The 14,427-nt window shown below is 42.1% G+C and overlaps 3 protein-coding genes across 6 annotated transcripts; 1 reads left to right on the forward strand and 2 right to left on the reverse strand.

The window, feature by feature from the left end:
* Window positions 1-1,005: 1,005 nt before the first annotated feature.
* acyp1 (acylphosphatase 1, erythrocyte (common) type) lies at window positions 1,006-2,682 on the reverse strand. Of its 3 annotated transcripts, none has more exons than XM_030718986.1 (3): window positions 2,534-2,682; window positions 1,802-1,889; window positions 1,006-1,403 (listed from the first exon to the last, which is right to left on the reverse strand). In XM_030718986.1, the coding sequence occupies exons 1-3, from the start codon at window positions 2,620-2,622 to the stop codon at window positions 1,188-1,190; spliced, it is 393 nt and encodes a 130-aa protein (XP_030574846.1). In that variant the 5' UTR covers window positions 2,623-2,682; the 3' UTR covers window positions 1,006-1,187. The 3 variants fall into 3 exon arrangements, with proteins under 3 accessions (XP_030574846.1, XP_030574847.1, XP_030574848.1); XM_030718987.1 differs by lacking the exon at window positions 2,534-2,682 and adding an exon at window positions 2,061-2,207; XM_030718988.1 differs by lacking the exon at window positions 2,534-2,682 and adding an exon at window positions 2,042-2,166.
* Window positions 2,568-6,547, forward strand: LOC115772626 (zinc finger C2HC domain-containing protein 1C). Of its 2 annotated transcripts, XM_030718985.1 has the most exons (4): window positions 2,733-2,775; window positions 3,858-3,915; window positions 4,440-5,734; window positions 6,316-6,547. In XM_030718985.1, the coding sequence occupies exons 3-4, from the start codon at window positions 4,514-4,516 to the stop codon at window positions 6,445-6,447; spliced, it is 1,353 nt and encodes a 450-aa protein (XP_030574845.1). In that variant the 5' UTR covers window positions 2,733-2,775; window positions 3,858-3,915; window positions 4,440-4,513; the 3' UTR covers window positions 6,448-6,547. The 2 variants fall into 2 exon arrangements, with proteins under 2 accessions (XP_030574844.1, XP_030574845.1); XM_030718984.1 differs by lacking the exon at window positions 3,858-3,915 and having other exon boundaries at window positions 2,568-2,775.
* Window positions 6,548-6,586: 39 nt separating this feature from the next.
* On the reverse strand, window positions 6,587-13,833 carry nek9 (NIMA related kinase 9). Its single transcript, XM_030719599.1, has 23 exons — window positions 13,379-13,833; window positions 12,908-13,085; window positions 12,756-12,811; window positions 12,604-12,674; window positions 12,419-12,524; window positions 11,851-11,982; window positions 11,651-11,761; window positions 11,458-11,522; window positions 11,329-11,379; window positions 11,038-11,230; window positions 10,807-10,951; window positions 10,473-10,673; window positions 10,251-10,297; window positions 9,996-10,157; window positions 9,781-9,889; window positions 9,532-9,693; window positions 9,225-9,392; window positions 9,080-9,133; window positions 8,760-8,950; window positions 8,518-8,676; window positions 8,323-8,427; window positions 8,190-8,243; window positions 6,587-8,099 (listed from the first exon to the last, which is right to left on the reverse strand). The coding sequence occupies exons 1-23, from the start codon at window positions 13,562-13,564 to the stop codon at window positions 7,920-7,922; spliced, it is 2,886 nt and encodes a 961-aa protein (XP_030575459.1). The 5' UTR covers window positions 13,565-13,833; the 3' UTR covers window positions 6,587-7,919.
* Between the last annotated feature and the right edge of the window lie 594 nt (window positions 13,834-14,427).

Raw genomic sequence — 14,427 nt, forward strand, 5'->3', positions numbered from 1 at the left:
TTACGTCCATATTACGATTTTTTTTTTTTTTAATTGACCTTAGCCACATACGTGGCTAATCCTAATATTGTCATCTTTTTAGATTGTTTACACTTGGTGCCATAAGGTTGCTGGACTTCATCCAGCTCGGAATTCGGCGCTTTACTGGAAACTTCTCAGCGTTCCCCTGAACGCCCCATTCACCGGAGAACTTATGGCGTTAGTCTATGGAAGCACTGCTTTTACTGCACACTGCCACCTAGTGTACGGAGTGGGCTATTGCGATCAGCTTTCTTTTCTGCAGGTAAAAACCGATTTCCATCACATTTCTCTGAGTTAATTGGCCCACTGTATACCTTGATATGCATAAAACTCCTAAGCAAAAGTAACCAGACCTACAGCATTAGCATCCTAATATGCCTTAGTAGAAAGGGACAGGTGTTATTAATGACTTTAAATGGCTTTAAGTGTGCTAGTAACACATGACAGTGTGACAGTAAGTCTACATGAACACTCCTGTGCTTTTCATACAGTTACAAAGTCAAAATGTTTGCTCTGTAACGGGCTGGTGACCTGCCCAGGGTGGGCTCTGCCTCCACCCTATGGCAGTTGCAACAGGCTCCAGTAAGTAGTTAGCTCTTATCAGTATCTTGATAATGTAATAGATCCTACTATGCTACCCTGTGTGTAGTCTTTTGAAGCTTTTGATAAACACTGCAAAGATGTGATCATTTCAGCTTTCTTTTGAAAATAGACCCCAATAAAGAAGACCGCTAGGAGCACTAAACCTGCAGTTTATTTCAGGATTTTTATTGTAGCAAGCACAAGCATGTGGCTGCTTTTCAGGACTATGAGAATACATTTAACTTTGTTTCTCTAAAAAATGTGTTGCCACCTCCTGCTACCCATTCAATAATATTCCTCTAAGTGCTGAGTATAGATCCTTGACAACCAGGCTGTGTTAAAGCTGACTGGGTTTATTATCCTTTACTGCTGTTATTACAATAAAATTTAAACAATGTGAAATCTGTTGAAGGAAGTTCACATTTATTAATGTTGTTCATATTCTGTGAATCTTAAGGAGACCAAACATATACAGTACCCATCTCCCCCCATTCACTTTAAGTGCTGAATTCCAACCATTAAAAACAAAAAAGACTAAATAAATAAAACATCTACATAAGTTAATTTTACAGGCACAGTCTGAGTTATTTCACAACACTGAAAGATGAGTGTTCAAGGCTGTCAATTTTCTTCTCATTCTTGAACTCCGCCTTGGCTATGTGTGACTTGGGGCTCCCAGTGGATCTCAGCCACTCTTGCATTTGTTTCACCTTGCAGCGCGGGCCCTGGAGCTGCCCCTGAACTGTTCCTGCTGGTGTGTTTTGGACCCAACCAACAAGGCCAAGTTTCTTCCCTTCTGCCTGAATAAAAAAAAAAAAAATCAGAGGGATCATCATCATTATTATGGAGACTGTGACGGGGAAAAGACAGATGTCATAAGAGTAAGAGAATGGCACCACCGGAGAAATAGTGAGCTAGGTACGTCAGTCCATAAAATGTTAAAAATGCTAGTTTTAATACGCAGCATCAACAGGAGCTTTAGCAAAGAAGCACCTGCATGGAAATACAGGGACACTGTTCTTAATGCTGCACTTTCTGCTGTGCTACATTTTCAATTAAAAATGATCTTGTGAATAACACATTCGTCCTTCAGTAATTCACAGAAACGTGGACAGCAAGGGAATATGAACGTAAAATTTGGTTTATACGAACTGGTATCGCTAACATATGAACCCTAGTTCATCAATGTCAAACTCACCTGGGTATATTTCCGAAAAAATACACCTTGCACTCTGCCAAAAACCTCATAATCCACTGAAATTAGATCTTCATCGGACATAATGGAGCTAGAAAAGAAGACAGAAGGCAGTCCTTTGGTGCTGAAACACCACCGTCGCTGCAAGCTATGCTAACATTATTTATGTACCGACAAATACCAGCTGAGACACAAAACACTCTTAGTTCCGTATTTCCGCTGCGTTACTGCACAAAAACTCACTTGCTGTCATTTAGTGTACCTGAATGTTGTCCAGAAGCCGTAAAACACCGACCCAACTCTGAATTACTGCAACTTCAAAACAAACGATATGCCGCTTCTTCTTCTTCTTTAGAGCATAATCGCGGTTGATAACCAACTTAAAAGTGTATTACCGCCACCTATTGGACTGGAGTGTGGACAGGATGATACCACGCCCCAACCCCCCCCCCCCAAAAAAAATTAATTAATTAAAACAAATAAAAACTATATCCTTTCCATCGACCTTCTATTCCGAAGATATGCAAATAACAATTTGCGCAGTTTTTGAGTTGCTGTCCTACAAAGTTAGCCAGCGTAAACAGCAGTTTCTGGTGTAATGCAATAAATACACAGGCCTGTTGGGTGTTTGCCTATTCTATGGAGTGTATGATTCAATCCTGTATGCCCTATTCTCAACCGAGGAAGCAAGATTCCCTTCTTTGGGTTCCTGCCCTGCATTCTGTTCAAACCTACACAGCTTTGGATCCTGTACAGTTATCTTCCAGTGCCAGCTGAGTCTCCAAATTCCTGCCACTTCTTCTTATTTGAGATTTTTCTTGCATTCTTACCGCTTACTGTAGTGGAGGACAGAGGATTGTGGGAAGTGGCGTTTTTTTGTTTTTTTTTGGACGGACCAATTAGAAAGCAGTCGAAAAGCTTGGTACCTAGGCAACAAATGTAAACATTGGAAGGACGGGAATATTCCCTCTCCTCTGGTAAGTAGATAGCAGATTATATTTCAGCGTTTTCGGAAATTGGCTTTTATCATTTACCTAAGAAATTTTTTGGAAAAAAAAACAAACAAAAACAAAACAGAATTCAAGCCGCAAGCGGTGATGATCTGGCCCTCGCACCTGGCGCGAGTCGTGCCGTTTCGCGCTCGGAGGTTGGCGGAGTCATAGACAGTATGACATAAATCCTAGGAGTACTAAGACAAAGTATGAGGGCAGGAAATCGCTAAAATTGCCCATTTAATTAAAAATGGCGAACTTCCTGTTGGGTTTAGGGCATTGGACCCAGGGGTCTTTTTTGTTCGTCTGGACATGTTACATATGTGTACCAAATTTCATACACATACATGGGAATTGAACTAAAGGTGGCGCTGTAGATCCATTTTGAAAGGGCCATGAATAATATCCATTAAAATAGGTAAATTTTCACCATACCTGACATGTGTGCAAAATTTCATGAGTTTTTGAGCATGTTTGGGCCTTTAAAAAAGCAATTCATTTGCCTAAATAATCAAAAGCAGATACAATAGGGCTTTCGCACAGGTTGTGCTCGGGCCTTAAAAAAGATGCATCGGTAACTTTATTATTTTTTAGTATTATTGACTAATTCCATCCATCCATTCTCTTCCGCTTATCCTGGTCAGGGTCCCTTTTCTTCCTTTCAAAATTATTTATCTAAGTTCTCATTATTTGCTACACATTTATGGTTACTGTTGCTAAAAAGTTAACCATAAAGTACTTTTAACCATTGAAAGAAAGAAAGAAAGAACACTCACCACACACAGTTTCATCAACAAACTTCCATCTGCCAATTTCTTTGATTCAAAGTCCCAAAAGTGCAAAGTATAAAAAACATAAAATTGCATAATAACTGAGCCTAATGTGCTAATAAAGACCCTGTAATTTGGCAGAAAGCACCAGAATAAGTAAGTGGCCCAAAAGTTCAGTTCCTTTTTTTATTTTTAAGAAACCAAAATATCTGCTGCCAAATTGCACTGTAGCACAGTGATTTCATGTTACTGGTCTGTTACCTTTGTACTTCATTATTATTTTTTCTGCATTTACAGCCTGTTTCAGAGACATGGATTAAGCCCAGTCTTGGACTAAAAGAAAAATTGAATAAAGGTGAGAAAAAGGTTTTAGTTTGGGACCGGGCTTAATCTTTGGGAAACCAGAGAGACTAATTACACTGATTTCGAAATGCTTGGGTAATTTGACACTGACCTAAAAAAAAAAAAAAAAAAAAAGTCCTAAATGATAGAAATAGTAAAACTTCAATTCCAAAAATGTTTGGATTCTGTGTAAAAACAGAATGCAATGATTTGCAAATCTCATAAACCCATATTTTATTCACAGTAGAACATAGAAAACATATCAAATGTTTACAATGAGAAAATGGTCCATTTTAAGAAAAAGAAAAAAGGTTGTTTTGAGTTTGATGGTAGCAACATGTCTCAAAAACATTGGGACAGGCCCATGTTTGCCACTGTGCAGCATCCCCTCTTCTTTTAAGAATGGTCCATAAACATCCAGGAACTGAGGAGACCAGCTGAGGAGTTTTGGGAGAGGAATGTTGTCCCATTGGGTCTGTAATATCATACGTGCCTTATATTCCTCATTGAACCTTTTGCTGCTTTCTTTTTCTCCAGAAATTATACATGAAAAGGACCCCAACAGCTGGTATTGTGGATTCAGCACATGATCTGTAACACCAGATGAAGTCATGCACGCACACATAAGAAGAAGGAACACTTCTCAAGGGCAGCACAGCTTTGCAGGGCAAAGACATGGCATGCCTAATAGGGAAGCAGATGCAGTAAATCATCCATTTCCAGACAAGCCCGTCAGCCACATAAGATCTATCAGGTCACAAGTTGCACACAATTTGGATGATTTTGAAAACAAAGTTTCAACACAACCAATAGCTCCTTTGCTGCCCCAGAAGCATTATTCAGATGGCATCACAGGGACCATCAGACCCTCACACAGACTGCCCCATGGAGAGCAGCAGATGGCTAAAGCAATCCGGGCAAAAGAACTCATGCTACAGGAGAAGCTCTGGAAATTTGAAGACACACTAAGACAAAGGATCCAGAGGGACAGTGCTGACAGTGCTGGAGGTAATGAGAAAAAGAGATGGGAGGTGGGATACAACAGAGGACAAGCTCAGATGCAAAAAGCTCAGACAAATACCAGGATACCTGAGCTTCAGTTTGGAGAGCCAGCACGAGGCAGAGATAAAGTGACACAAGATAGAAGGCATGTTGATTTTCAGCAACCTGGACATAAACAAGATCAGAGGACTGAGGACAGAATGAGGCATACAAAGGAAGCACAGCAGGTAGTTTCAGAAGCTTTTCAGCCAAACAGAAAAGCAAATAAAAGCACTCAAGAGATCATATTTAACAAGCAAGAAGTGAACGGAGAGCTGAACAGATCAAGATGGCAGAATGTGAAAGAGCACACCAGAGGAAAAGAAGGCCATAAAGATGGTGGCATTCAGGGAGAAGCAGAGAAAATAAAATACAGTGAAAAAAATATGGCTTCTGTCGGCAACTCAGGGTGGATGAGAGAAAATAAACACAGAGGGAGGATGCATAAGGAACAAGACATACCTCAGAAGAGTCTACAGAGAACTGCTTGTACAGTGCCTTCTGAAAACCATAGACATGCAACTCTTCCATCGGATTCTAGTCCTTCACATTGTAGTGGACCACAGCAGGGGGAGCTCATGCTCACGGAGAGCACACAAGTCAGCCGCCAGCTTTTTCTTTGCAGAGTCTGCAGCCGAAAGTTTGCAAGTGAAAGATTAGAGAAGCACGTCCAAATATGTGAAAAGGTGAAGAAGTCACATCGGCAAGTCTTCAACTCATTCATTAATAGGACCAAAGGATCAGTGTTAGAGGAATACCTGAAAACAAGCAGCAGAAGCAAGAGTCCAGAGGTAAGACACTAACACATGCAGTCACCAGCCACTTTGTTAGGTACACTGCTTAGCTGCTCAGTAATGCAAATATGAGATACACTGCAGAGTTTCTGATCACCTGTACTGTTGTGCATGCTTATTTTCAAGACTAGTCTCCACATAACATTGATTAAATATATTTTAGTTCACTTACCATCAGGGTAGAAACACTAGGCTCTTAAAATATGTTGCCTGCTGAGTCGTCTTCTTCTTCCAGCTGCTCCCTTTAGGGGTCGCCACAGAACCATCTGCCTCCATCTCACCCTGTCACTGGCATCCTCCTCTGTCACACCAACCCTCTGCATGTCCTCCTTCACTAAATCCACAACCCTCCTCTGTGGTCTTCCTCTTCTCCTCCTGCCTGGCAGCTCCATCTTCAACATCTGTTGTCCAGCATATCCACTGTCCCTCCACTGCACATGCCCAAACCATCTCAGCTTTGCCTCTCTTTGTCTCCAAAACACTCAAGCTGTCCCTCTGATATACCCATTACTTATGAGTATTGGATCTTATTTTTTAACTGTATCCAATCCTTTTTTTTTTTTTTTTTTTTTGTTCAGGCTTTAAAGAAAAAGACGGGAACACAAAACCGCAAGGGAAATATAAGCAATCTGCCTCAGGCTCGGCTCCAAGCTGCCACCTCACAGCCAAAGAGAGCCTCAAGCATCAGCACATCAGAAGTCAGTTACTAGTTTGATCACTTTGGGCTGGCATTTAAAGATTTCCCTCTTAACTACGCAGAATTGTCTAATATATGTTTTACAAGCATGTGTTGACATCAATAAACAGTAATGCAACAAAGTGTGGGTGCTACTGACTATACACTCAAAATGAAAGATAACTGTTTTATTTATGGCTTGTACACAAAGCTTAAAGAAATGGTGTGAATGGGAGAAATGCAGAGCTTATGCAACTGTTACATCCCGGCAGTATTTGGTAAACTATTGAAAAAAACAAAAAGTAAACCACATTTTTAAACGCTGAACACACAATAAAAAATTCATCCAAGGCACAGCAGCCACCTGTGCACAAATTCGAGATTCAATAGCTTGTTAAGGCACTCTGTAAGGTATGCTGCTCTACTGACATTTGACCTCCCACACACAAATACATATAGCTAACAAACACACAATAAAAAGACCGAGCAGAGCTTTAAAAAAAAAGGCAGATATGTTTAACAAATGGCGCACAAAAGTGAAAAAAAAAGAAAATTCAGAAAGCATCAGAGACAAAAGTTATAAAATGAAAGAAAAATAATTATGGCTGCAGGGTCATCTACACAAGAAACGCCCGAAAGACCACATTTTACTCAAAACCGTTCAAGTGTTCAGTGTCACAAAGAAAACAGACAGGTAACGTGCAGGTAACACGGAAAAGTAACCCAGCTGTATTAAAAAGAAAGAAAAAAAAAAAAATCAGTAGTTTCTCGCTTCACACAAGTGCTCTTTATACGACAAAAAAAACATGCAAATTTAAGATGCATCTACATTTGCATGAGTTAATTTGAATAAGTCTGCAATAGCTAATATGTGCGATAAATATGAAAAGAGGTTTAGAGGCTGCATTGTGTTTAACACGTTAACCTTTTAGGAATATCAAAAGAAGTGAAAACTTAAAAAGTGAAACAAAATGTGATGCATATGTTATGTTCTCACTTTGGACGAGGCTGCCAGCATTCTGGCTAACAAACCTCTGCACGTATCAACACTTTGGATACATTTGCTTAAGCTAGGCTTTTTTGGTATTTAATAAATACTAACATCTGAGGCACTAAGGGGTGAAGCAAACACTAATACCACCAAACGTGTAGACTTATTGTCTGCTGTACGTTGCAGCGTAACACTATGATCAGATTGTCTCTCGCAGGCGTTAAGGTCTGATGCTTCTTGTTGATTCCAGCCAACATTTCTGTCTGGAGGATCGAGCTGGATCACCGCGCCCAGGTGAAAACAAGTGAGCAGTGAGAGCGTGCAATGCGCTGTTACATTATTACATTTACGCAATTAAATGTAATCCCGTAGCACTGTGCTAACATCTGTCATGTAACCGCTGAGCGGGAATGAGGGTGACGTTTCTGCTGCGCGTCTGCCTCCCGTTGCTCAACTCGGTGCGTGCTAAGAGGTTTGGCATTTCTCCAGTAGCCAGGACGTCTGCAGGTCAAGCCTCACACGCTGGCCCCGGCAGATCGGCCTCCGTGATTTGCGAGTCCGCCTCTCCTTCCTCCTCCGCCCCTGCGTGTACGATCAGAGGGATGGTTTCCATTACTGTCACATCTCGCTTCCTGTAGAGCTGAGCGACTGATGGCCGCCCAGAGTCTCTCATTCTCCTTCCGCTGCTCGCTGATCTGGAGACAGCAGAGATGCATGCTTGGTGTTATTTATACACAATAATCGAAGAGATCTGAAGTAGCTGGATTTTAGAAAGGAAAAGTTACCTGTTTTTCAAGCGTCTGGATCCTCATCTCTTGGCGAGCGACTGTCTCTCGCAGCTGTAACAAAAGCCCTGCTGTCACTGTAGCACTGCAGTGTACTCATTTACTCACAATTTGGATTTTTGGGTATTGTTACCTGTGCCAACTCGCTACTTGAATTGCAGCATGTGCAAGAATCTCCTCTTCCCAAGCCCTCAGCCTCCATCAGTCCATTCACTTTATCACAGCTCATTCGTTTTGTCTGTAAAGCCAACACAGAGAAAGGTAAGAATGAATATAGCTATTTTATTAAGAGTATAAACTGGAAATCATGCACAGTTGATTGCTTTACCGACAAGCCTTTCTTAGTGCTGACTGCTGCTGCAGCAGCCTTAAGCTCTTTCAGTTCTTCATATGGTAAAGTAACGCTCTCAGAGAAAGAAGCGAGCTGGTCTGGAGTGGACGTCTCAGAGTTGTCTGGCATCGGGATGACCTCTGCATCCTCGAGCTCCTGTTGGAACAGAATGCCCCAATTCAGATTTTTCATATGAATTCAAGATTTTCTTATTTGTTTGTGCTTTCATGGTAACAAACCTTTCTAAGCCACAGAGGACAGGAGCTGTCCCCAGTCTGATTGGTCATTGACATCATTGGGGTTTCCAGGAAGCAATCATCTGTATTAACCTCCATTGTACCCCCAAGACCCCTGTCGCGACACTCTGTCTCTGCGCCAGGTTCTATGTCCAGATCCACAGAAGTGGGTGGGGATTCCTCCTGGCCCAGCCCTGATACACACACACAAACACACACACACACACACACACACACACACACATACATACAAAAAAGAAATGTAGATTTATCATCAAGAAAACCAAATTAATCCAAACACAAGTTTCAAGAAACGTATTTACCAATTGACAGTCCACTGCTGTTTGAGCGGATGGTTTTTGAGTTGAGCACTTTTTCTACAAATAAGGAAAAACAAGCATTAATTACAGACAGCTGTTCTGTGAAATTAATCGTACTGGTGTCTCTGCAGTGATTTTCTAGACAGACCCATTATGATAATGGTGTGCCAGCCACGGCAAGAAAGGTCTGGGACATGGTGGAGGGAACCAAAGATTGGCCTCGGCATGGCAGGGCAAACCTCGGAACCGAATCCTTTATCAGCAGGCATTCCGAGTCTCCCATTTCCTGCGTTTCCCCACGCAAAGATCTGACTGTCTGCAAAAGAAAAAGAAAAAAAGATTATTGGCAGACTGTTCTGGAGAGGAAAAAAAACAACTCCCACACAGTTTAACATAAAAATCATAATTTTCATATTGTTGCAACAGTTAAACCACAGTAGTGTACGTGTTTTTACCCTCTGTGGCTGCAATGGTGAATCCGTCTCCGCAAGACACTTTGGTCACTATCTTCCCTCCAAAGGGGCCAACAAGGACCTGGACACCTTGGTGCTTCTTGAAGTCCTTCACACCTAACTGTCCGTACTTGTTGCAGCCAAAGGTGATCAGACGACCACGTTCTGCATAAACAAAAATGATATGAATGAAACTTCTGTGAAACTGTAACACATCTTAAAAGAGTAATAACTCTTTGTTTTTTGCTGTACCATCAATGGCAGCTGTGTGCGCCTTCCCTGGAGCTATGACCCGGATCTTGAAACGAGACAGCTGCTTTACCAAGGTCAGTGTGGTGATGTATGGGATCCCCTGGTAACCCTGGTGTGGCATGCATGGGGACACAAAAAAGGCATTTATGAGCACAGCTGCACGAGCCAGAGCGCAAGTCTATTATTATTATAATACTTTAAATACAGCTCATTACCTCTCCAGGGTGGTTTTTGATTCCAGAGATTCCTTGGTTCAGCCCCAGCTTGTTGAACTCATTGTTTCCACATGCTAAGACTTTGCCAGTCTCTGTCAGAAAGAAGGTCCCATCACTGCTGCATGACACTGAGGAGATAGCAGCACCTTTAGGAACCTCCACCTGGGGGAAAAAACAAAAAAAACAGATTTATATTACCTGGATGTTTAACTGGCTCCTAGAAGGCTTTTGCTATCGCACTGAAGTAAGTCTTACTTGCATAGGAGAATTGAAGTCATCCTCACATTCCAGGCCAAGACGTCCTACAGTATGAAGAAAAAAAAAAAAAAAAAGATGAGAAGTTGAGGAATTTTGAATGCTTTAAATTTAAGTGACACTGTCTCCACCTACTGGCTACAATTATGAAAGCAAAAACAACCTGGCAGATGCTTACAAACATCAGCTAAAAGCAACAGTACATACAGCAACCCTATATACCATACTCTCCGCAGCCCCACGAGTAGATGTCGCCATTCTGAGTCAGCACCACCACGTGGTTGTCTCCACATGAAACCTGGCGGACAGGTCGCTCCTCGAAAAACTCCAGAAGAACTGGCTCCAGAATCTCCATGCCCAGCTCGCCCTCCACTCCGATGCAGCCGTAGTAGTCTGACCCGAACATGTACATCTGGTCTTCATCTGCAAAGGAAGCAGAAGAATTTTTATTGAGAAAAAGTGTGGCTTTACAGACCCCTTTTCCTTTTAAAGCCCCATTTATAGTGCCGTGCTGAAGCTTTGCAGAACCTCTGGGCAGGAAGCTTTCTCCACTCACCAGTGACACAGGCAGTGAAGTCAGCCCCACATGCCACGTGTCGGATAGCCTTCCCTATCAGCTTCTCCACCTTCTTTGGTTGCCGGTATGAGGCCTGGTCTCCATGCCCAAGCTGGCCGACCATCTTGGCCCCACCTTGAACATTCTAGGGGTTGAGAAAGTTCCTTATAATGCGGCACAAGAACAACTGGATCCAGCATGTCTTTCTTAGAGTGATGGATTGATACTTACAGCCCAGGTATACAGCTCCTTTTCCACTGACACAACTGCAAAGTGGCTCTCTCCTGCACACACATACTGGGCGCTGCTGCCTCCTTTGAAAGTGTCCAGTTTCTGAGGGGTGAACTTCCCTCCACCCCAGAAATACACATCCCTCGAGCGTTGAGTCACCACAGCAACAGGACTCTCACTCACTGTACTCAGCCTATTGCACATGCACCAAAAATCAGTGAAAACATACTTCGGGCATGTGAAACCTACTTGCACAAAGGAGAACATACATCTGTGGAAATGTTAACTCACTTTGGTCTCTTCATGGCTGAATTCAGCTGGCAAACTCGCTCATCAAGCTCCCTGTCAGACAGTGAAGCTGTTAACGAGTCGTGCATCTTTATTATAATGAGAAAATGAGAGGATGCAAAATGTTCTTACTGTCGGCAGGAGAAAATGAATGGCTGGTCCAGAATCTGCTCAGCGGTGGGCCTCTTTGCAGGATCCTGACACACAAAAAGATCACAAGCCTTAGTGATATTAATCGAAGCTTGTTACTTAACAACAGTGACATCTGCGGCGTCACACCATTGGTTTAACTCGAAACAACACCGTGATTGTTCTTCTCACTCACTTGATCGAGACACTCATACACAAGCTTGACCAACGCAGATGAATAAACATCCGAGTTCAACTCCATAGTCCAGTTGCCCTGGACTATTTTCACACAGAGGTTCAGGGGGTTCTGTGCAGGAAGAAACATCACGATTAACTCATTCTGGTGGAGCTAATCCACACAAGGTCCGATTACTACCAGAAAGCTTGAGAACCTACCGTTGCATCAAATGTTCTTGTAAGAGTTAAGAGTTCAAAGAGGACACAGCCCATGGCCCAAATGTCTGATTTGAAGTTGTACTTTGTTCCCTGGCACAACTCAGGTGACATGTAATATGGAGTTCCCACACACTGGACATACCAAGGAAGAAAAAGTGCATAAAGAAAATTAGCACAATACGTTCTCTCAATTTGATATACAGATAATGTCTACAACTACACAGTTGCGTATCTACAAAGTAAACTCTCAGTAAACAGCTGCATTTAGTGCAGATTCTCATTAGTAAACAGCAGCAAGGTGGCTGATGAATGCTAAATATACACACCTACTGTTTACATTTACAATATCACCATCTTTGCTAAGATAATCTAAACTAAACTGTGCCTCAGCTACAAAGAAAGAGAGCGAGTTTATCTTGAAGTCATCTATGTAAAGCAGGCACAAATCTAAGAACCGCACTAGCGCTACACCAAGTGTAAATAGAGTGAACAGATGATTAACAACTGTTGAGATTTCCTTAATCATAGCCTCCAGTTTTAAGAGGTTGGGGAAGGAGTCACAACTTACAGTTTCTGCCATTGAAAACTCAGAGTCTAGCTTCTTTGCGAGGCCATAGTCGCCCAGCTTAATGAGGTCAGTTTTTGTCAGGAAAATGTTCAGAGTTTTGATATCTCTGCAATAAGAAAAAAAAGTTTTATCAGCAAAAATCACCCACTGGATACCAGTCAGTAAGAACATGAGTAGCCTCCTACCTGTGTAAGATTCCAGCCTTGTGAATGTGGGCCACTGCTGAAGTAATCTGGTACAGGTACCATATGACCACCTGAAGAAAACATGTTAAAAGATTCAAATATATCAGGATTGTTTTGTTTAAAATAAGCAGCCAGTAATGGTCCATTCATACCTCCTCACTGAACAGTTTCCCCTTTTGTTGGATGATTTTATCATACAGATTTCCTCCTGCAATGATGGGACAATTTATCATTCGGTCACAGATGAGCAACACCCAAACTAACCTCAATCAGATCTTCAGAGGAGGGTGGTGTGTCATCTTACCATTGCAATACTCCAACTCAATGAGCAGAGTATTTTTATCCATGAAATGATTGAAGTAGGCTATGATGTTGTTGTGCTCAAGGATGGAGAGGATGCTTATTTCGTTCATGACATCTCTGCGCTCCTTTTCAGAAAGCGAGTTCAGGTCTACCTCTTTCCATACCACCAGAGAGTTGTCCTAGGGAAGCAAAATCAATAAATTAGAGCCTCAAACAATGGTCCAGATGTCATCAGAATAACAGCACACATTTGACTCGCAGCCAAATGTAATAAAGGGTGAACAGGCAATGCATGAGAAAGTCATTCATCTTGTTCTCATCCAAGAATTTCTCAGGGCCACGGTGAGAAATACCAAGGATGTGCAAAGAGGAGAACAGTGAGGCATTCACTTACAAGGCAAAATGTAGCTCTGTTAGCGACGCGATTCTGACAGCATCAGAAAAGTTGATGGAGAAACGATACCCTGCTTACCTCTGTCCTTCTGTACAGGGTTGCTTCACCAAACGCCCCCCTTCCGAGGATCCGGATAGGAATGTAATGCAACTTCTCCTCTTCGCCATTAAACGGGGCTAAAGCTGATCGCTCGCTGACCACAGACCCGCTGCTCAACTCCGAGCTTAACGAGTCCAAATGCCTCTCATAGTCCTCCAGTGCCATTTCTGTTTAGAAACTTGTTAGCCAATGGCAGTGATGAAAATAACCCGAACAGGCCCGACGACAACTCTTTCTGAAAGACTCCTTGAAAGCGTCTAGCATGCTACATCTGTCAGCTAATGAAAAAAGATCCGTCAAAGTTCGGGTAAAATCGATTTCTCAAAGTCACTTACAGTATATAACGACTGTTATAGCCAGCGTAGCTAAAATGCGTGCAACTTCAGTAGTTACACCAGTGTCAAGTATGACACAACAAAACTAAGAGCGTTCACTCAAATTTTCTTTGAATTTTCAAAGTAAAAGAGTTAACTTCAGGCGGGACGTGGTGTGTTTTATGTTGAAAGTCACGTTTATTTCCGGGAACGTCACTGGTGCGTTTTGTCAGTTAGCTTGACTCGGCTAATAAGTTAGCCAAACGAGGTTACAGCGCCGCCTAGCACACTCAGAGTCTCAGTTGTCGAGTACCTGATACTTTGATAAAATAGTTTCAGGAAGTCTTCTTAAGGAATACACAAGTTACAAATAAAATGGGCTGACCTCGGATATACAAACAACAACACACCGACAGCTTGCCCATCCTTTCCTAGCGCTCAGACCCGGAAACAGGCAAGTGTGGTGTCTCTCCTTCCTGAGTCTTTTACATATGCATCAGTATTTGTATTTAGTTATTTACCGTCGCTCCTGTGTGGCCAACTTACATTAACGCCAAGGCATAAAACCTGCAGCACATGCATCACACTTAAAACAATTTATTAGTTTCAGTTCGCAGTTTGAATGAACAGTGTTATGTTACAACTGCTTACACGAAATTTCAGTGCTACATTTGAAGGTGCGTTAATAGAAACTACAAAACAATGAAACATAGA

Source organism: Archocentrus centrarchus, chromosome 22 (genome assembly GCF_007364275.1).
Source record: "Archocentrus centrarchus isolate MPI-CPG fArcCen1 chromosome 22, fArcCen1, whole genome shotgun sequence".
Taxonomy (NCBI): Eukaryota; Metazoa; Chordata; class Actinopteri; order Cichliformes; family Cichlidae; genus Archocentrus; species Archocentrus centrarchus.